This window comes from Rutidosis leptorrhynchoides, chromosome 10 (genome assembly GCF_046630445.1).
Source record: "Rutidosis leptorrhynchoides isolate AG116_Rl617_1_P2 chromosome 10, CSIRO_AGI_Rlap_v1, whole genome shotgun sequence".
NCBI classification, from domain to species: domain Eukaryota; kingdom Viridiplantae; phylum Streptophyta; class Magnoliopsida; order Asterales; family Asteraceae; genus Rutidosis; species Rutidosis leptorrhynchoides.
Window position 1 is genome coordinate 150173875 of NC_092342.1, and position 22182 is coordinate 150196056.

The 22182-nt window shown below is 37.6% G+C and overlaps 2 protein-coding genes across 3 annotated transcripts in view; one reads left to right on the forward strand and one right to left on the reverse strand.

Moving 5' to 3' along the window:
* On the reverse strand, positions 1 to 9825 carry LOC139871717 (protein root UVB sensitive 3). Of its 2 annotated transcripts, none has more exons than XM_071859451.1 (14): positions 9580 to 9825; positions 8925 to 8984; positions 8811 to 8849; positions 8655 to 8717; positions 8516 to 8572; positions 6619 to 6682; positions 6279 to 6362; positions 5797 to 5879; positions 4980 to 5109; positions 4771 to 4863; positions 4403 to 4541; positions 1221 to 1261; positions 937 to 1127; positions 1 to 319 (listed from the first exon to the last, which is right to left on the reverse strand). In XM_071859451.1, the coding sequence occupies exons 1-14, from the start codon at positions 9751 to 9753 to the stop codon at positions 221 to 223; spliced, it is 1317 nt and encodes a 438-aa protein (XP_071715552.1). In that variant the 5' UTR covers positions 9754 to 9825; the 3' UTR covers positions 1 to 220. The 2 variants fall into 2 exon arrangements, with proteins under 2 accessions (XP_071715552.1, XP_071715553.1); XM_071859452.1 differs by lacking the exon at positions 1 to 319 and adding an exon at positions 397 to 593.
* LOC139871716 (pentatricopeptide repeat-containing protein At1g69290) overlaps positions 7479 to 22182 on the forward strand; it is a 21576-nt gene continuing 6872 nt past the window's right edge. Inside the window, exon 1 of the mRNA XM_071859450.1 lies at positions 7479 to 7545. Within this exon, the coding sequence (XP_071715551.1) occupies positions 7543 to 7545 (3 nt within the window). The 5' untranslated portion in view covers positions 7479 to 7542. The remainder of the gene's footprint in view (positions 7546 to 22182) is intronic.

Consider the following 22182-nt stretch of genomic DNA (forward strand, 5'->3'; position numbering starts at 1 on the left):
AGATTTTTAAGTTTATAGTAGTTATTAATATCAATGATATGCAACTAAATTAGTACAAGTTTATATACGGAGTATTTGATTTTAACACAAACTCGTGTAAATATCCCAACACCAATAATATCGTTGTCTAATCGGTAAAAATAGCCCCAAAACCAATATTACGTCGATTGTCTTTCCATTTTCAGTTCCAGAGTAGACAACTGTTGACGGATGTAACCATCTAGTTAATTTTTTTATATGAAGTCCCACGGCTCCAGTTTGCCCTCCAAATGATAGACGATGACAAAAGTCGCTCTGTTTTCCAACCAGCCGATTGAAGCTGGAAATAATGTTAAAAATATACAGATATCAGGTTGAATAATGTGCCAGAATCATCTAACACAAATTAACTGGATCAGATGGCTAAATAGAACGAAAAAATAACTTATCAGATGGCTGAACCAGAGACAACTTTACATTTATAGTTAATATATCTTTTATAGTCAAGTTGATTTGATTAGAACTTGTAATAATCAAGCAGAGTTATACATTTACATATGAGCTACACAACTTCAGTATTATTGCTGAGAGGTCACCCAACTGCCTAGCTATTACTGGTGGCAAGTAACAAATAACTTATAAGAAAACGGGTCAAATGGGTTAAAAGTTGATTGAAGTGTATTTTCAAAACATCAAACCTCAAAATTTATTTTCCTCAAAAAGACTATATCAATAAGTATGTAACTTTCATATATTTGACTAATTTAATAACTATATATATTATAAATTTTGGGCAAAAAAATTCTTGGTCAACTATTAGATCAGTACAAAAAACCAATTACCCACACTACCGAAACAAAGCATTTTGTAGTTTCCACCTATTGATAGCTATATTTATTGCTATCCAGAAGAATGATATACGTAAAACAAAGATTAGAATCCAAGAAGTGAATGTACCTTCAAAAGAAAAGCTTCATAGTTTTTGTCCATCCATGTTTGACTATCGGTATGTAATGACGTAGGCTTATTACCTAAAAGATTTTTCATCACAAGAGCATGAACGAAACCTCGCATGACATCTCCGGTAGTTGAATCTTTATGAATAACAACGCGGATAACTCCATTATTCTCAAGTAACAGGTATTTTGCTGAAATCCAAACAGCAGTGACTAATATGAGTATTTCTGTTGACCTGTGTATATGTGTATACACTAAGCAAAAATTTGGAAAAATTTTATAACCTTTTTCGTATCGAGATGCAGCAGAACTTAATAACTCCATCCTGTTTATTGATAAAAAAAAAAAGATATTAATCATAAGATAGATGATAACCATCAAGCGGTCTCATATAGCTCCAAACTCAAAATAAGACTTCACTGTTATGTTTACTTCAGTAGGTTGAAGGTTGTAAAAGTCGCGAGTCGGGGATGAGTCGTTCAGGACTTTGGAGGGACGACTCGGGGACGAGATGGAGACAAGTCGGGCGTTGACCAACATTTACCTTCAAAGTTTTGGTAGAAAATATATATATATATATATATATATATATATATATATATATATATATATATATATATATATATATAGTGGCAGGATCAAGAGGGAAGTAACCAATCGGGGGGAAGCGGGAGGAAGCAAAATTTGTTTTTTTTTTTTGGAATTTTTTTTTTTCCGGCATCAAGATCACGCGAAAATATGAACATTTAGTAGAGACACTTCGTGATGAATGTTATTATTTAGGCGAAAAAACGATCGACAAAAATAACATTCAAGATAATATTGTTCGCGAAGAATATGAACGTTTTTTTTCATGTTTTGTGAAGTAAAATTTAGCCCGATTTAGAGTTTAGGGTTTAGGGTTTAGGGTTTAGGGTTTATTCCATAAACCCAAAACACCAAACCCTAAACCCTAAACCGTTCGTGTTAAAAACTCAATCTAAATCCTAAATCTAAACCCTAAATCTAAACCCTAAACCCAAAATTTCTAAACCCTAATACCTAAACCCTAATATCTAAACCCCAATAGCTAAAACCTCATCATACCCTCGAAAAACACGATAATTGTTATACATTACTTCTTCGAGCGTTTTCCTGCCAAAATAAAAACATTTATCACAAAGTGTCTCTACTAAACGTTCATATTTTCATCCCATCTATAATGTTCGTGAACAAAGTTTTTTCAAAAAACAAAAAAAAAAGAAGTTTTTGCTTCCCCCCACTTCCCCCGATTGGTTACTTCCCTCTTGATCCTGCCCATATATATATATATATATATATATATATATATATATATATATATATATATATATATATATATATATATGGGCAGGATCAATGGGGAAGTAACCAATCGGGGGGAGCGGGGAGAAGCAAATTTTTTTTTTTTTTCGTTTTTTTTGGAATTTTTTTTTTCAGGCATCAAGATCACACGAAAATATGAACATTTAGAAAAGACACTTCGTGATGAATGTTATTATTTAGGCGGGAAAACGATCGACAAAAATAACATTCAAGATAATATTGTTCGTGAAGAATGTTAACGTTTTTTTTTCATGTTTTGTGAAGTAAATTTAGCCCGATTTAGAGTTTAGGCATAAACCCAAAACACCAAACCCTAAACCCTAAACTCTAAACCGTTCGTGTTAAAAACTCAATCTAAATCCTAAATCTAAACCCTAAATCTAAACCCTAAACCCTAAATTTCTAAACCCTAATATCTAAACCCTAATATCTAAAACCTCAACATATGCTCGAAAAACACGATAATTGTTATATATTAGTTCTTCGAGCGTTTTCCAGCCAAAATAAAAACATTTATCACAAAGTGTCTTTATTAAATGTTCATATTTTCATCCAATCTATAATGTTCGTAAACAAAGTTTTTTCAAAAAACGAAAAAAAAAAAAAAAAAAGATTTTGCTTCCCCCCACTTCCCCCCGATTGGTTAAGAGATTTAATCAAGAGGGAAGCACTTTTTTGGGGCCATAAACCCAAAACACCAAACCCTAAACCCTAAACCCTAAACTCTAAACCGTTCGTGTTAAAAACTCAATCTAATTCCTAAATCTAAACCCTAAACCCTAAATTTCTAAACCCTAATATCTAAACCCTATAAACCCTAATATCTAAACCCTAATATCTAAAACCTAAACATATGCTCGAAAAACACGATAATTGTTATATATTAGTTCTTCGAGCGTTTTCCCGCCAAAATAAAAACATTTATCACAAAGTGTCTTTATTAAATGTTCATATTTTCATCCAGTCTATAATGTTCGTGAACAAAATTTTTTCAAAAAATGAAAAAAAAAAAAAAGATTTTGCTTCCCCCGCTTCCCCCCGATTGGTTAAGAGATTTAATCGAGAGGGAAGCACTTTTTTGGGGGAAGTGGGGGGAAGTAATTTTTTTTTCGTTTTTTTAGAATTTTTTTTTTTTTTTTCCAAGCATCAAGATCACATAAAAAATATGAACATTTAAAAAAGACATTTTGTGATGAATGTTAGTATTTTGGCGGTAAAACGCTCGAAGAAAAAAATGAAAACATTCAATGCATTGAATGTTTTGATTCTGAGTTTTTTTAAGGGGTTAGAAATTAGGTTTTTTTTTTTAAGGGGTTAGAAATTAGGGTTTAGAAATTAGGGGGTTAAAAATTAGGGTTTAGCTATTAGGGTTTAGAAATTAGGGTTTTGGGTTTAGAAATTGGGGTTTAGGGTTTAGATTGAATATTTTAACACGAACGGTTTAGAGTTTAGGGTTTAGGGTTTTGGGTTTAAAGATTAAACCCAAAACCCTAAACCCTAAACTCTAAATCGGGCTACATTTCGAAAAAAACACTTCACACAAGATGAAAACAAAACGATGCAAATAAACTCAGAATCAAAACATTCAATGCATTGAATGTTTTCATTTTTTCTTCGAGCGTTTTACCGCCAAAATAATAACATTCATCACAAAGTGTCTTTTTTAAATGTTCATATTTTCATCTAAACTTGAGGCCTGAAAAAAAAAATCAAAAAAAAAAAAAGGAAAAAAATTTACTTCCCCCCAAAAAAGTGCTTCCCTCTTGATTATGACCCTATATATATGTCACATAAATATATCAAACATAAAACATAAATATTTCAAAGATATAAGGCACAAAATCTAATTTTAAAAAATATTAGAATTTAGATCAACTTTGACTTTGAACGACTCAGACCCGACTCACGACTCAGTCCGACTTTTTAGGCATTTTTGGACGAAACGAGACGGGTTATTCCTCAAACTGATGTGTCGGCTGACTCAACCGTCTTTAAAAACAGGGAGTAAGCTCGATCAAAGTTCACAGTTTGCGGAGTTTACATAAAACGAATGGTAAGATTATACAGCACACTATTAGTTAGATGAATGAAGAACTGAAGCTAAAAGGAATTCATAACTTACATTTCTGGGCCGTTTAGTGAGGAAACCCTCACACCTAATTGTACCCTCGTATACAAAAATTTGGCGGTGTTTGAGCTCCAAGAACTGATCCATAATGGTAAGACATGCTCCAAGATTGAGACCTCGTTTGGAGAGAGAACTGCATCACTTAGGCATACGATTTAAGTTATTATTATTATTATTATATTATTATGCATATTAATCTTAATCTTAGTTACAATAACAAGATAAGTGAAATCACGGGAGCCATATCTAGAGTGTTTTAACTTTTCTATTATCTTTTACAAAAACGAATAAAAATAGTCTGGATTGAAAGCTTGTATAATGAAGGATTACAAGGATATAACACAACATATTCCATTGCCCACCTTGACCAGCCTCCATGAAATGCTGCAAGAGTATTGAGCTTCTTTCACAGTTTAATGTAGTCAGATTTAAGCACCGAACTGCTTTGTAATTAGCTACACAACGCCAAGGAATGGAATACATAAGACATGATGTAATTAGACTGAGTACATCAAAAATGTGTTGTCAATCTGAAGGGTACATTGGGTCATAAATAAGAAGCGTAACTAACCATACATGTGGAACATCGTTAGGGCCAGAAAACAGAACCATATGACCGTTGCATGTCCCATTGTAACGTGCGCAAGAAGCATTCCTAAAGCCATTCCAATCATTGTAGCAACTGTCTCCTGGCTTCCTTCCTGTTAGGAAGGTTGTGAATTTGTGTGTTTATATATAAAAAGAATTGATAGAGATTAGGGTTTATAAGTTGGTAGGGATGAAGATGGTAAGGAGAAGAAAAGTTAAAAGGACGAAAATACGTGAGCAGCCTCGAGATAACTTGAATGCAGATAACATTCTAGGTTTGTCTTCTGTCTCTATGGTCTATTTAACTTGATGGAATTCGACTAACGGTCGTTAGCGTTGGGCACCAACCGCGCAACATGTGCAAAACATTAGCGGCATTCTCATAAAAATGTTTTAGGCCCATACATGCAATTTTAGAGACCAATCACGTAATTGTCTTTACTATATAGGACATGGTAAACTGGATGGCTTGGGTAACATGCAAGTTTTTAGGTACTGGTCGAAAGAGGTCTTGTTGAATTGAATTAAAACGCTTTTTCCAAAACTTACAAATTTCGTATAAAGAATTGGTGACTCAGATATAATTACAAGAACTATAGTATTTCAATAATATCTAATAAATTTATACCATGATGATATACACTTTGGGGTACTTCTGACCAGCTTACGATCTAGCTACTTCTTATTTTCTTCCTAATTGACCCATTAGAGATAACGCATGATTGGAATTGACCTATTGATAAGTAAATGGGTCGAAAGTTCCATATCTAATATTTAGCATAAGAGAAATAAGAAATTACCTTTGCAGATATATCTGCTGCGTTATTCTGAAGAGCAAAATGTTGGGTCAAAGCAGCTCTAGTTGCTCCACTGGCAACACCAGCTAAAGCAACAGAATGTAAGGAGAGATCATCAGGACTGGGATGTTTTATAAAAGGTAGTTCATAAAAAAAATAAAAAATAATAAAAATACAAAAAGAAAGAAAAAAAAAGACACAAACTAAATTACATGAAAGTCACACAAACTACTGGTTAATTCACCAAAAAAAGCCCATATAAAAATAGTTCCAAAGGAAGGGAGTCAAATCAACTTGGCCTAATTTGAGAAACTAGTATTTTAACAGATATGAAACAGCTCAAGCCTTTAAGTGTGTTAAAAAAGGCTAGTAGTTAAGGTTCATTCAGCCTAATTTGCTCTCATTGAGAATGGTGCCCTTAAAGAGGTGCCTTAACATGCTAGTAATATATAAATTTCAATTGTGAAGCAACTTTAACAACTTACTGAAAGATCTTGACAAACTCCCAATGCAGACAATGAATATAAATTCCGAAGGAAACAACGGAGATACAAGGTCCATAAGCATTCCTGCAAAGAAAAGCATTTATTAATGCAAGTAATTTTCAATCAAACACTCTACTAAATGAAAGGAACCGCATGCAGAAACAAAAGGTAGTTTTTGCCCTTTTATTAACTATCTTGCATCAGAGACCGTTTTTGAAGAATAATCGTCTTAACCCCAAAATATTAATCATAGAAAACAGTTATTTACAGCCATTTCCCTTGTATACTATGAACATTGACAATATATCTTGAAATATATGGAAAATCCTTAAACAAATACCAAGGTCATTCATGAGATCTGCAACCAAACGCCACATTTTGGCATTGCTATCTAGGTTTGAGCCCTGAAAAGAAGAAACTCATGAGTAAGTGTTACTATTATTAAAAATCACACAGACATTATATTTTTTGCGTGCTTCTTAATGATTGAAATAAGAACACTGAAAGGAACAGAATTTATAGAAATAAAAATAGGCTAGATTTTATTAGAAACAAAGGATAGTGGCCTGATTCGAGAGGGGCACGGTCTCCGATTACAAGAACAAGAAAATGAAACAATCTCTGAATGCTAAGAATGAAAAAGTAGCCTCTAGTTTATACTATACAATTACTAAAATTAAGGACAGAAACTACTCCCTAATTTCCTCCGGATATTAATTAAGATGATTGCACTAATCATCCATTGACTTTGACCGAGAGGATTCAGCCACTTTTGCACTAATCAATTTCCCAATCTTTGGTTATGGGTAATGGTGTAGTTGGCACCACAGAAAAAGATCCATGGGCAGGTTTGAGCATCGAAATGTGGAATACCGAGTGAATCATAGCGTCACGAAGTAATTTCAGCTCATAAGCGACTTGGCCCACTGCTTAATCGATACGGCCCAAAAAATCTTGGAGATATCTTCTCATATTGACGTTTAGCCAAGCTCTTTTGGCAATAAGGTTGAATTTTCAAGAATGCATAATCACCAACCTGAAACGTGAGTTCCCTTCGCTTCTATTTTGCTTGGTTTCTCATTCCGTCTTGGACCTTTTGATGGTTTTGACGGAGGTGCTTTATCATGTAATCCCGATCAACTAACTGTTGTTTGTTTCTCCTCTGACATAGGGAATTAACGAAGGGGTTCCCGGCCATATACAGCTGAGAAAGGAGTGGTTACGATGGCTGTGCGGCATTCGATGTTATATAAATATTCAGCCCATGGTAAGTAAACGCTCCATTTGGTTGGCTGCTCAACATGCTTTTCTATCTCAGTTTTTCTAGGAGTGATGGTATCGGTAAGGGCGGATATTAGGTAGAGTTGAGTTAGGTAATAGTGGACTTGAATGATCTTGAGATCTAACAAGATAGTGGCCCGATTCGAGAGGAACGGAATTTATAGAAATAAAAATAGGAAAATAATTTATAGAAATAACAATAAGCTAGATCTCAAGATCATTCAATTCCACTATTACCTAATGATCTTGAATGATCTTGATAGGAACAGAATTTGTTAGAAACACTATTACCTAATGATTATTAGCTAACAAGATAATGATCTTGAATGATCTTAAAATAGGAACAAAATTTATAGAAATAAAAATAGGCTAGATTTTATTAGAAACAAAGGATAGTGGCCCAATTCGAGAGGGGCACGGTCTCCGATTACAAGAACAAGAAAATGAAACAATCTGAATCTGAATGCTAAGAATGAAAAACTAGCCTCTAGTTTATACTATTCAATTACTAAAATCAAAGACAGAAATTGCTCCCTAACTTCCTCCATATGCTAATTAAATTGATAGCACTAATCATCCATTGACTTTGACCGAGAGGATTCAGCCAATTTCCAAAGATAGAATGAAGTTACCCCACTTTTGCAGTTGTGACCCGATTCTTCCTTCTTGAATACACTTTCAGCGGTGGACTCTTATCAGTCACCTATCTATTATCTATTATCTATGATGTTAGAAAGAGATAAAGAGTAAAATACAACTACATTCCACATAGATTGTGATTAATGTTGAATAATCATGTGTCATATAATCTACCCTAAGACTTTGGCATCCACAATTCAAGTCGAATACGACAACTCCTGGCATGATGACACATTAATTAAATACCAAAAAACATGCATTTTTGTCTTATAACAAGTGCATGTATGAGCAAACATCATCAACAATGTATATCATACCTGATGAAATGTGAACACGACACCTCCAAGCATTCCAGTTAAATCCCTCAAAAACCACTACAAAAGTTCCCAATCAAAAAAAAAAAAAAAAAAAAAAACATAGCTAGATAGGTAACCCCTTTTTGAAACAAATATGTACCTGAAAAGTAGCGCCAATGACAGTTGCTGATTTCTCTCCAACTCCGATAGCACTTAGAAGAGCCTAAAGCAGTAGATACATGTGAATCATAATTCAAAACAAATTTAATTCGCAAATGATTTGAAACCGAGCGAATTTAATATCATAAACTTTTACTTGTGTTGAAAGCATGGTCCTTATGTATGTTGAGAGGCCCTATGATATAAGATTGAATACGTTAAAATATTTCCAATGAGAATTTCAAAAAATGTACATTTAGAAAATTCAAACCTGCAATAAATCCCATGTCTGAAAAGGCATGTAATCCGGTATCACGCTGCTAGGGAATCCCTGCGTCAAAAAAAAGTAAAGCAGACGATGTAGGAAACATTAAGTCGACATGACACAAATAACAAGAGGTCAAGACCGTACTTAATGTCATTTACTGTTAGTAGTTTGTGTTCCACTTTGTAATTTGACTTCATATACAATTCACAAATTAACTAACTGAATATTATCATACAATATGAGAGGTCCCAATGGTTTAGTCTTAGTCCTCCATGACTAGACGCCACATCAGCGCCACATCAGCACTAGGACTAGGACTAGGACTAGGACTAACAAGTCCTAATTTACTCTGCATTATCCTTTTCACTCAATAAACTTTTTAAGATGTCAAAACAATAACAAGTCCTAAATCAAAAAATAACAATTAAACAATAAGTCCAAAATTAAAACACTAACAATTAAGATGTTGTATACCTTATGATTCAGGATTGTTTATGTCTCATACCTTTTTGTACAATTTTACCCAAACATATACGTATAATCTCACACACACACACACACACACACTACTGAACCCTAACCTCGAAATTCAACTTACAACTACTTTTAGGTGCTAACGAATTATGAAGTGAAACGACAGTGTAATTGATATTTTTACCTCAGGAACAAATGCTTGAAGGAATCTTCGAGAAAAAAGGTTGAATCGATTACCATGAGTTTCTAAAGTGAATGAAGATGACGGAGAAATGGACGGAGATATAACGGCGGTTAACGATAACTTGTTTGATGAGGTACCGCTCCATTCTTCAACAATTACCATTTCAGACTTCATTTCATGTTATTCCGCATTCGCCTAATGATCCATCACTCCATCGTTAAACAGGATTTTCAGTGTTCATTTGTAACGAAAGTTGACTTCAGTTACAAACTTCGAGTCCTTTTACTTTGTGAAGTTTAACTTGGGTACTTAAATTTAAATCATGACAAAATCAGTCCCTTTAAAAAAAAAAAAATTAAATCCCAAATAACGATAACGAATATATTAAAAACAAGGCGAGAATTTCATATAACAAAATGAAATAACCCACAACAAACGATACAAGAAGAAGCGGAGCAACATGCACTAAGGTGCTGTTTGTTTTTTTAAGATGTTTTATGTCTGAAGTCTGTAACCACATCTGCAAAAAAAGATGTGGTCCTGAAGTCTGCAAACTAAAAATAGAAGACTGTTTCAATTTAATTTTGAGTTATTTAATATTGATATTTAATTCAATTAATTTAAAGTTTAAGTACTCTACTAAACTGAAATAAAATTAATACCATTCATTTAACAAGTACAACGAAATACATAAAAAAAATAGATATTTTAACTTAACAATGCATTAACTAATGGAAGTGGTATAAAGTTGTTTCTAACTACGCTACAGGTCTACAGCCACACAATATTTCCATAAATTGGTTTCAGAGTCAAACTCTTTTCATCTTCATTTTGTCAATATCTTTTCGTCGTCATTTTGATTTAATTCGTGAGCCAATAAAGAAATCAAACACAGACCATAATATAACAATTAAAATCAAGAGAGATGGTACATGAAAACATAAGGAGAGATGTTCATTTCAAAGAATAAATCAAATCCAAAACAACCTCAAAGAATATCAAAAGAAACTATGCTGAAAAAATTACTGATTTTTGATCGGAGATAGTGTGTAGCTAGGGGAATTTCAGCTGGGGATGGTGCTGCCGGAGGTAGTTCAGTCAGATGTGTTGGTACCGGCGCCGGAGGTTGTTGTGGTGGTGGTCGGAGGTAGTACATTCGGTTGCTTGATTTGCTTGATTTTAAATTTCATTAGAGTATGGTGCCGGAGATGGTGGTTTTGCTGGAGATGGTGGTGACGCAGATGACGGTGATTGTGATGCCCCGTACAAAACCATCGTGTACGAATCATCAACAACAGGATCATTACAAGGTTAAGTACTATATGCTGTAATTAAAGAAATTGCATTCGCGATAAAAAGGTGATGTCATAACCGACATCAAATGTTTTACATTTCAAAAGCATGCTTCACTAAGTAGAAGCAAATAAATAAGTGTACGTGACCCCAAAGGTCGTTACATAACATAAGTTCATAAGTAAAAAGTTTGAATGCAACATAAGTAGTCATGCGATAACAACTCTAGGCAGCGGGTTCTACAGCACGACTAGTAAGATAGCGGAAGCGACTTCAAGCACCTGAGAAAATACATGCTTAAAAAGGTCAACACAAAGGTTGGTGAGCTATAGTTTAAGTATAACAGTAATGTAAGTAGGCCACGAGATTTCAGTGCTACAACGAGCGTTTCAAAAGTATGTAAAAGTATATGCTTAACCGTGGGCACCCGGTAACTAACTTAACGTTTAATGTACCCCCTTAAAGTGCACTTGGCAAGTGCGTATAACCTCGAAGTATTAAACACTCGTTAAATGCTAGCGCTACTAGCCCGAGTGGGGATGTCAAACCCTATGGATCCATATCTAAGATTCGCGTTCACGGTTCAAAAACCAATGATTAAACGTTACCGAGCTAAAGGGAATGTTTCTGCCGTTATATAACCCACACATATATAAAGTTTAAGTACTCGTGCCTAGTATGTAAAACATAAAATCCGCATGTATTCTCAGTTCCCAAAATAAGTTAAAGTAAAAAGGGAATGCTATAACTCACAATGATTGGTAGTAATGGTAAGGTAGTAGTCGGAAAGTGGTGTGCAAGTAACGGTCCAAACGTCCTCAACCTAAGTCAAATAGCACTAAGTCAATAAGTCGTCTCAAAAGGTTTATAAGTACGTAATTAAGGTCATAAGGGTCATCATCAATCATCATTAAACAAAAGGTAACAAGTAAGACTCGTTTATGAAAGTCGTTTAAAACAAAGGCTGACTTCGGTCAGTCACCACGGCCTCTACCCTTACTGAATTAAGGTGAGACCAGTGGTCATGGCTCCGTCTATGAGTCCCTTAAGTGTGGTAAAATTTACAGAAGCAAACTCGTCTTGGTTTGACCGTGGCGACGGTCTAAGTGCGAGTAGGTCAGAAATTTCTGCACAACGTTAAAGGACATGGTAACGATCGGAGGGCCATAAATCCTAAACCGTAACTCGGATTAAGACGAGTCCTATATGAAAAGTTATCTACTCGAAAAGTTCTATCTAAAAATCAAGGTTAGAACAGCCCAGGTCTGCTGGTCTGTTCCAGAAGCAGTAGGTCAGTAGGTTTTGGACAGAACAGTGGGTTTTGGAGAGTTCCGGTTGTCTCGGTGCTTGATGTTCATCACGGTTCTCATCCTTGATGCGTATAGCTTCAAGTGTACAACTCGTTGATGTGTTAACATCATTTTGACCAAGGTTTTTCCATCATAACTCAAGTGCAAGTGTTGTAAGTGTTTGATGAACCAAGGTTACATGTAAGTTTATGAACAAGTTCATGAACACTAAGAAAGATCACAACCAAGTGTTGGATCCATGATACTTGCACCAAAGTGTAAGCTCTTGTTGGTTTCATGTCCTTGTTCAAATATGTAGTAAGCAACTAACAATAAGAAATAAAGAAAATAAATGATAAGCCTAAACCAACCATGAAGGTGGTATTCTAGTAACATACAACAAACAAGAACACAAGTAACAATTATAAAGATTATAAACTTTAAATCTTTTGAAACAAAATATGTAGAACATAACTAGATAGATTATGTTCTTGATGTTCTTGTCATAACAAGATAAAGATGAAGAATCAAAACTAGAAAGTTTGATCTTGTAACTTAGTAAAGAAAGACAAGTAAGTAAGTAAGTAAACAACTTAATAATCTACAAGTAATTAAACTACAACAAGATTAAGTAACAAACAACAAAAGATGATGATGATTATGTGATGTTTAAATTCAGTTTTGGGACAAAGAAAAGAGAAGAAAAGTTGTTCATAATACTTACAATCTTTAGAGAAGAATGAGAGAGAAAAGAGAGAAAAGTATGCAAGTAATGTGTGTGTAAAATGAAAGAGTAAATGTGAATGAAGTAAGTAGTGAAATTTGAAAACCAAAACTCCCATCAAATGGCTCTAAGGCCACGTTTTTTCTGCAGAAAAATGGAGGGTGGGAGGAGTCTTGTGGTTACTAGCATGTAAAGATGACAAAAGTTGGGTAAAAGAGGTGTTTACATGGGGATCAAGTGTTAACAAGATTCTAAATGGATGTAACTAACTAGTTACACTTAAGTTTGATACTTGCAAGTCTTAATGGGCTAATTAAGTCCAACTAATAAGTAGGGTGGGCTCTCATAAGTCCATGTACATGTATAAAGCCCAAGTTGTATGCAAGTAACATGTAAGTCCACTAAAAGTCCAACTTAAGCCCAAGTAACTAACTAATAGCTTTAGTTAATTAAAATGATTAATAAAATTAATCATGAATGTAAATAATATCTTAAAATATTATTCGTGCAAGTTCCGGGTGTCACAAAGACGTTTCGGGCATTTAAAGTTCAAGTACGGGCAATTAAAGCAACATGTAAATGTAATAACATACATTCGTTTAATCAAGCGTATTAATAATAATAATTATTAATAAATAACGTAGGAAAAACCAGGGTCGTTACATTACCCACCTGTTAAAGAAAATTTCGTCCCGAAATTTAAGCTGAAGTAGATGGAGGAGTCGGGAAAAGATGAGGATATTTCCGCATCATTTGATCCTCTCGTTCCCAAGTAAACTCAGGTCCTCGTTTGGCATTCCATCGTACTCGTACAATCGGAATCTTGTTGCGTTTCAAAGTTTTGATCTCACGATCCATAATCTCAACAGGTTCCTCCACAAAGTGGAGTTTGTCATCAATAGTAAGTTCTTCCAATGGTATGATGAGTTCGGGTGCAGCAAGACACTTCTTCAAGTTTGACACATGGAAGGTAGGATGAACTGAGCTCAATTGTGCTGGTAGATCCAAACGGTATGCAACTGGTCCAACACGTTCCAAGATCTCGAATGGACCAATGTATCGTGGGTTCAACTTTCCACGTTTTCCAAAACGGATCACACCTTTCCAAGGTGCAACCTTCAACATTACACGATCACCAATATTAAATTCAAAGTCTTTCCGTTTAAGATCGGCATAGCTCTTTTGGCGATCACGGGCAGTCTTAAGTCTAGCTTGAATCTGAGCAATCTTCTCCGTGGTTTCGTGAACTACCTCGGGTCCGGTGATTTGCTTTTCGCCTACTTCGGCCCAACAAATAGGAGATCGGCACTTACGACCATACAATGCTTCAAAAGGTGCAGCATTAATGCTTGAGTGATAACTGTTATTGTACGAGAATTCGGCGAGTGGCAAATGCCTTTCCCAGGCCTTTCCAAAATCAATGACACATGCACGCAGCATGTCCTCCAAGGTCTGAATCGTTCGTTCACTTTGCCCGTCAGTCTGAGGATGATAAGCAGTACTCATGTCAAGACGAGTTCCCATGGCTTCTTGTAAAGAACGCCAAAATCTGGAAGCAAAACGGGGATCGCGATCGGAGATGATTGATAAAGGTACACCATGACGAGATACAACCTCTTTGATGTACAGCTGAGCAAGTCTTTCCATTGTATCAGTTTCCTTCATCGCTAGGAAGTGTGCAGATTTGGTGAGGCGGTCAACAATAACCCAAATAGTATCGCATCCGCCCACCGTCTTCGGTAGCTTAGTAATGAAATCCATTGTGATCCTTTCCCACTTCCATTGTGGGATTTCCGGCTGTTGAAGTAACCCAGAAGGTCTCTGATGTTCGGCTTTAACCTTCGAGCAAGTCAAACACTTACCAACATAAGTCGCAACGTCCTTCTTAAGATTTGGCCACCAATACTGTTCTTTAAGGTCGTGGTACATCTTACCTGCACCGGGGTGAATCGAATATCTCGATTTGTGTGCTTCATCAAGTATCAGGCTTCGTAGATCTCCATAGTAAGGTACCCAAATTCTTCCGGCATAGCATCGGAGTCCAGACTCTCTAACCTCGAATCGAGAGACAAGTATGTTCAAATGCTCGTGAGATATGTTCTCCTCCTTGAGAGCCTCAACTTGGGCTACTCTGATCTGGTTGTTGAGGTTCGAATGGATGGTGATGTTCAGAGCCCTAACACGGAGAGGTGCCGTCCTCTCCTTTCGGCTTAAAGCGTCAGCTACAACATTGGCCTTGCCAGGGTGATAACGGAGTTCACAATCGTAGTCGTTGAGCGTCTCGATCCATCGACGCTGTCTCATATTCAATTGCTTCTGATCGAAGATGTGCTGGAGACTCTTGTGATCGGTGAAGATAGTGCTCTTAGTTCCATACAAATAATGTCTCCACAATTTGAGTGCAAAGACAACGGCTCCAAGTTCAAGATCATGTGTAGTGTAGTTCCGCTCGTGAATCTTCAATTGGCGGGAGGCATAGGCAATAACCTTTGATCGTTGCATCAGTACACAACCAAAACCACTCTTCGATGCATCGCAATAAACAACAAAGTCGTCACTGCCTTCAGGAAGTGATAGGATAGGTGCGGAGGTTAACTTCTTCTTCAAAGTTTGGAATGCTGATTCGTGTGTGGGTTCCCAAATGAACTTCTTGCCCTTGTGAGTCAGTGCGGTCAAAGGACGCGCAACCAGAGAAAATCCTTCGATAAACCTTCGATAATAACCGGCGAGACCTAGAAATTGACGAATATGCGTTGGAGTAGTGGGGGTCTCCCACTTGCTGATGGCTTCAATCTTGGCGGGATCAACTTTGATACCCTGGTCGCTCACAACATGACCCAAAAACTGTACTTCCTTCAACCAAAATTCGCACTTGGAGAATTTGGCGTAAAGTTGCTCTTGTCTTAAGAGTTCAAGCACTAGCCGAAGGTGTTGCTCATGTTCTTCTTCGCTCTTAGAGTAGATGAGGATATCATCTATGAAGACGATAACAAACTTATCCAAGTAAGGCTTGCAGACACGATTCATGAGATCCATGAACACGGCAGGTGCATTTGTCAAACCGAATGGCATCACGAGGAACTCATAATGACCATAACGGGTCCTGAATGCAGTTTTCATCACGTCACTTTCCTTCACCCTCAGCTGGTGATATCCGGATCGCAAATCGATCTTTGAATAAACGCTCGATCCTTGTAGTTGATCAAAAAGATCATCAATTCGTGGAAGAGGATATCGATTCTTGATAGTCAATTTGTTGAGTTCACGGTAGTCGATACACATACGGAAGGATCCATCCTTCTTCTTCACAAACAGAACAGGTGCGCCCCAAGGCGAGAAACTTGGTTGGATAAATCCTCGGTCAAGTAGCTCTTGTAGTTGACTCTGTAATTCTTGCATCTCGGAAGGTGCGAGTCTATAAGGTGCGCGAGCTACAGGTGCAGCTCCTGGCACTAAGTCAATCTGAAACTCTACTGCTCTCTGCGGCGGTAATCCAGGCAATTCCTCTGGGAAGACATCAGAAAATTCGTTCACAATTCGAACGTCGTTCACGTTCTTCATCTCAGTTTCTACCGCTTTCACATGTGCTAGGACAGCAAAGCGTCCCTTCTTCATAATCTTTTGCGCTTTCACGCAACTAATGAGGTTCAACTTCGAGGTACATCTCTCTCCATAGATAACCAGTGGTTCGCCGTCTCCTTGTGGTATGCGAAGTGCTTTATCTCCACAGATAACATCGGCCTTTATCTTGCTCAACCAATCCATACCGACGATCGCGTCAAAACTTCCCAGTTTGATAGGTATCAAATCAATTTCGAAATCTGCACCAGCTATGTTGATAATAGCTCCACGACTAATATGGTCAACCTTTTCAAGTTTTCCATTGGCGACCTCGACAAGCATACTTTCCTTCAAAGGAACTAACGACCAATCTAACTTATCACAAAAATGTCTACACACATAGCTCCTATCGGCACCAGTATCAAATAGGACAGAAGCTAAAAGATTGTTGATCTTGAATATACCTGTCACCAAGTCGGGGTTGTCGCGTGCATCTCTTGCATTAACATTGAAGGCTCTAGCACGTGGTGGTCCGCCATCCTTACGCTTGTTAGGACACTCGTTTCTGAAATGGCCCGTCTTTCCACATTCATAACACTTCTTAGGCCCATTGTTGTTGTGGTTTGGCTTCACATTCAAAGTGGTAACCTTGCAATCCTTGCCAACATGTCCAGATCGTTGGCACTTCTCACAGATAACATTGCAATACCCAGTGTGGTGCTTGTAGCACCTATTGCATTGTGGTAAGGTTCCTTTGTAGTTCGGATTGGTGCGGTTGTTGTTGTTGGGGTTGGTGTTGTTGTTGTGCATGTTGTTGTTTTGCCTGAACCCTTCATGTCGTTTTGCCGGGTTTTGATCATAGTTCCTACCCCTGTTGTTGTTGTGGTTGTTGTCCCATTTCCTCTTTTCACCACTAACAGTTTCGAACTTAGCCTTTTCCGGCTCGTCAAGGATGATTTGATTCAAGAGAGTATGCGCCATGCGCATTGCTTCGGGAACACTTGGTGGCTTGGACGAGGTAACATTACCCTTGATGGACTTAGGAAGTCCCGAGAAGTATTTCTCCAAACGCTTAAATTCGGGGGTGACCATGGTTGGACACATAAGAGCCAATTCCAAAAACCTACGGTTGTAGCTGTTAAGGTCGTTCCCTACGGTTTTCAATTGCATAAATTCGATTTCCATCTTTTGAATCTCGGTTCTCGGACAGTATTCCTCGATCATAGCACATTTAAATTCTTCCCAAGGCGTAGCATACGCCTCATCAATTCCTTTCGCTTGGGCCATGGTATTCCACCATGTGAGCGCGCCATCAGACAGCGTGCAAGATGCAAATTTCGTTTTGTTAGCCTCAGAACAATTGCTAACCCTGAATACCGATTCCAACTTTTCGAACCATCTGGTGAGACCGACGGGTCCCTCAGTGCCACTGAAGTAGTGTGGCTTGCAGTTTTGGAATTCCTTGTAAGTACACCCATCTCGAACGACAGGTGGATTGACAGGCGGTGGTGGTGGAACTTGGGGTTGTCTTTCAGCTAGTGCAGCAGCGACACGTTCGTTAATCATGTCCTCAATCTGGGTGGCGGTAGGTGTGGTTCTTCCGTTGGCCATGATGTTCTATACAAACATTTTGACTCAAGTCAAAATCCATTATGCAAATAATAATAGTACATTATGTAGCAACCAACATGAGAACAGCACAACACGTGTTGATTAAATAACGCAAGCAGATATAAGTACCACAAAACCATGAGATGATAACGTAAATAGAACACTTGCGCAAGAAGTAAGCAACACAAATTTCATTCATTAATGATAATAAGTTCATACATTACAATAAGTTCGTACATTACATAAGTGAAATATGAAATTACAAAAGAGATTACAATACAGAATCTAGTACAAAGTCCTACGGCGATGGTGGGTACAAGATGTCCAAAACATGAGCCAACTGCTCCTCGAGCTCAGTAACTCGAGTCTGGAGAATCTCAATCTCCCGCCTCATTTCCTCATTAGAGGAAGATGGTGGGGCAGGTGGTGCTGGCGGTGCAGGTGGAGCTGGTGGTGCTGAAGTGGATGGTCCGGCTCTGGGTGGAGACGGTAATATCAGTGGGTCGGCGGGGTACGGCACCAGCCGTTTACGAGCAGTGATCCTACGACGCCGACCATAAGCGTCAGTGACAGTACGACCAGGAATTATGCCAGCGAAGCGATACCGCTTCTTCGGCGGGGTAGAAGGTGCCTGAATCGGTCGGTCAGCGGGATCCTCCTCATCACTGGAGTCGTCAGATGAGGTGTCGTCTGAAGAAGTATCGGTGGAAGAACCATCATCTGAATCATGCGGTGGTGGCGCGGGTGGCTCAACGTATCCGAAAGCGGCCAACATCTGTCGGTGTCGGCCTGGCGTAATCACGGCTAAGCGGCCGTCGGCAGTGCGTCGGCAAGGTGTGCGCCAGTGATTACGGAAGGGTCCTTCCCCGAACTCCGCGGGGATCTCCATGCCACCAATGCGAGCCAGTTGCCTCAGGGGTCTGGAAGAAGACGCCGGGATAGGCACACTAGAGCTAGCTCCAGAACTAGAGGCGCCGGGGTCGCCAGTGGGTGTCGGGGCCGGAATGTTGGCAGCAGCAGCAGCAGCAACAGGTGCAGCAGTGGGTGGAACAACGGGGCCTGAGCCGCTCGGGATGTCAGTAGGTGGAACGTCCGACATCTGAACAAGGAAAAATAAATTTTCCATGTCAGTATGTCATAAAGCAAGCAAATAATAGGCCAACAGTTTAAATCATGTATAACAATAAGTAGCATGGCAATATCAGTAATCGTACGAAACTAGCATGCAATCGAAAGCAAGTAATAGCATGCAGTAGTGAAATCACGTAGTAGCATACGGCATATAGCAGTAACGGTAAGCAGCAGCATGCAGTAAGTTCAGCGGAAACAAGTAAACTAACAAGTTGTAGATTAGCCCTATTAGTGAATCCTACTCGGGTCGGTCTTAGACTCACTAATGCATCCTAATTCCCTACAACCAATGCTCTGATACCAAATGTGATGCCCCGTACAAAACCATCGTGTACGAATCATCAACAACAGGATCATTACAAGGTTAAGTACTATATGCTGTAATTAAAGAAATTGCATTCGCGATAAAAAGGTGATGTCATAACCGACATCAAATGTTTTACATTTCAAAAGCATGCTTCACTAAGTAGAAGCAAATAAATAAGTGTACGTGACCCCAAAGGTCGTTACATAACATAAGTTCATAAGTAAAAAGTTTGAATGCAACATAAGTAGTCATGCGATAACAACTCTAGGCAGCGGGTTCTACAGCACGACTAGTAAGATAGCGGAAGCGACTTCAAGCACCTGAGAAAATACATGCTTAAAAAGGTCAACACAAAGGTTGGTGAGCTATAGTTTAAGTATAACAGTAATGTAAGTAGGCCACGAGATTTCAGTGCTACAACGAGCGTTTCAAAAGTATGTAAAAGTATATGCTTAACCGTGGGCACCCGGTAACTAACTTAACGTTTAATGTACCCCCTTAAAGTGCACTTGGCAAGTGCGTATAACCTCGAAGTATTAAACACTCGTTAAATGCTAGCGCTACTAGCCCGAGTGGGGATGTCAAACCCTATGGATCCATATCTAAGATTCGCGTTCACGGTTCAAAAACCAATGATTAAACGTTACCGAGCTAAAGGGAATGTTTCTGCCGTTATATAACCCACACATATATAAAGTTTAAGTACTCGTGCCTAGTATGTAAAACATAAAATCCGCATGTATTCTCAGTTCCCAAAATAAGTTAAAGTAAAAAGGGAATGCTATAACTCACAATGATTGGTAGTAATGGTAAGGTAGTAGTCGGAAAGTGGTGTGCAAGTAACGGTCCAAACGTCCTCAACCTAAGTCAAATAGCACTAAGTCAATAAGTCGTCTCAAAAGGTTTATAAGTACGTAATTAAGGTCATAAGGGTCATCATCAATCATCATTAAACAAAAGGTAACAAGTAAGACTCGTTTATGAAAGTCGTTTAAAACAAAGGCTGACTTCGGTCAGTCACCACGGCCTCTACCCTTACTGAATTAAGGTGAGACCAGTGGTCATGGCTCCGTCTATGAGTCCCTTAAGTGTGGTAAAATTTACAGAAGCAAACTCGTCTTGGTTTGACCGTGGCGACGGTCTAAGTGCGAGTAGGTCAGAAATTTCTGCACAACGTTAAAGGACATGGTAACGATCGGAGGGCCATAAATCCCAAACCGTAACTCGGATTAAGACGAGTCCTATATGAAAAGTTATCTACTCGAAAAGTTCTATCTAAAAATCAAGGTTAGAACAGCCCAGGTCTGCTGGTCTGTTCCAGAAGCAGTAGGTCAGTAGGTTTTGGACAGAACAGTGGGTTTTGGAGAGTTCCGGTTGTCTCGGTGCTTGATGTTCATCACGGTTCTCATCCTTGATGCGTATAGCTTCAAGTGTACAACTCGTTGATGTGTTAACATCATTTTGACCAAGGTTTTTCCATCATAACTCAAGTGCAAGTGTTGTAAGTGTTTGATGAACCAAGGTTACATGTAAGTTTATGAACAAGTTCATGAACACTAAGAAAGATCACAACCAAGTGTTGGATCCATGATACTTGCACCAAAGTGTAAGCTCTTGTTGGTTTCATGTCCTTGTTCAAATATGTAGTAAGCAACTAACAATAAGAAATAAAGAAAATAAATGATAAGCCTAAACCAACCATGAAGGTGGTATTCTAGTAACATACAACAAACAAGAACACAAGTAACAATTATAAAGATTATAAACTTTAAATCTTTTGAAACAAAATATGTAGAACATAACTAGATAGATTATGTTCTTGATGTTCTTGTCATAACAAGATAAAGATGAAGAATCAAAACTAGAAAGTTTGATCTTGTAACTTAGTAAAGAAAGACAAGTAAGTAAGTAAGTAAACAACTTAATAATCTACAAGTAATTAAACTACAACAAGATTAAGTAACAAACAACAAAAGATGATGATGATTATGTGATGTTTAAATTCAGTTTTGGGACAAAGAAAAGAGAAGAAAAGTTGTTCATAATACTTACAATCTTTAGAGAAGAATGAGAGAGAAAAGAGAGAAAAGTATGCAAGTAATGTGTGTGTAAAATGAAAGAGTAAATGTGAATGAAGTAAGTAGTGAAATTTGAAAACCAAAACTCCCATCAAATGGCTCTAAGGCCACGTTTTTTCTGCAGAAAAATGGAGGGTGGGAGGAGTCTTGTGGTTACTAGCATGTAAAGATGACAAAAGTTGGGTAAAAGAGGTGTTTACATGGGGATCAAGTGTTAACAAGATTCTAAATGGATGTAACTAACTAGTTACACTTAAGTTTGATACTTGCAAGTCTTAATGGGCTAATTAAGTCCAACTAATAAGTAGGGTGGGCTCTCATAAGTCCATGTACATGTATAAAGCCCAAGTTGTATGCAAGTAACATGTAAGTCCACTAAAAGTCCAACTTAAGCCCAAGTAACTAACTAATAGCTTTAGTTAATTAAAATGATTAATAAAATTAATCATGAATGTAAATAATATCTTAAAATATTATTCGTGCAAGTTCCGGGTGTCACAAAGACGTTTCGGGCATTTAAAGTTCAAGTACGGGCAATTAAAGCAACATGTAAATGTAATAACATACATTCGTTTAATCAAGCGTATTAATAATAATAATTATTAATAA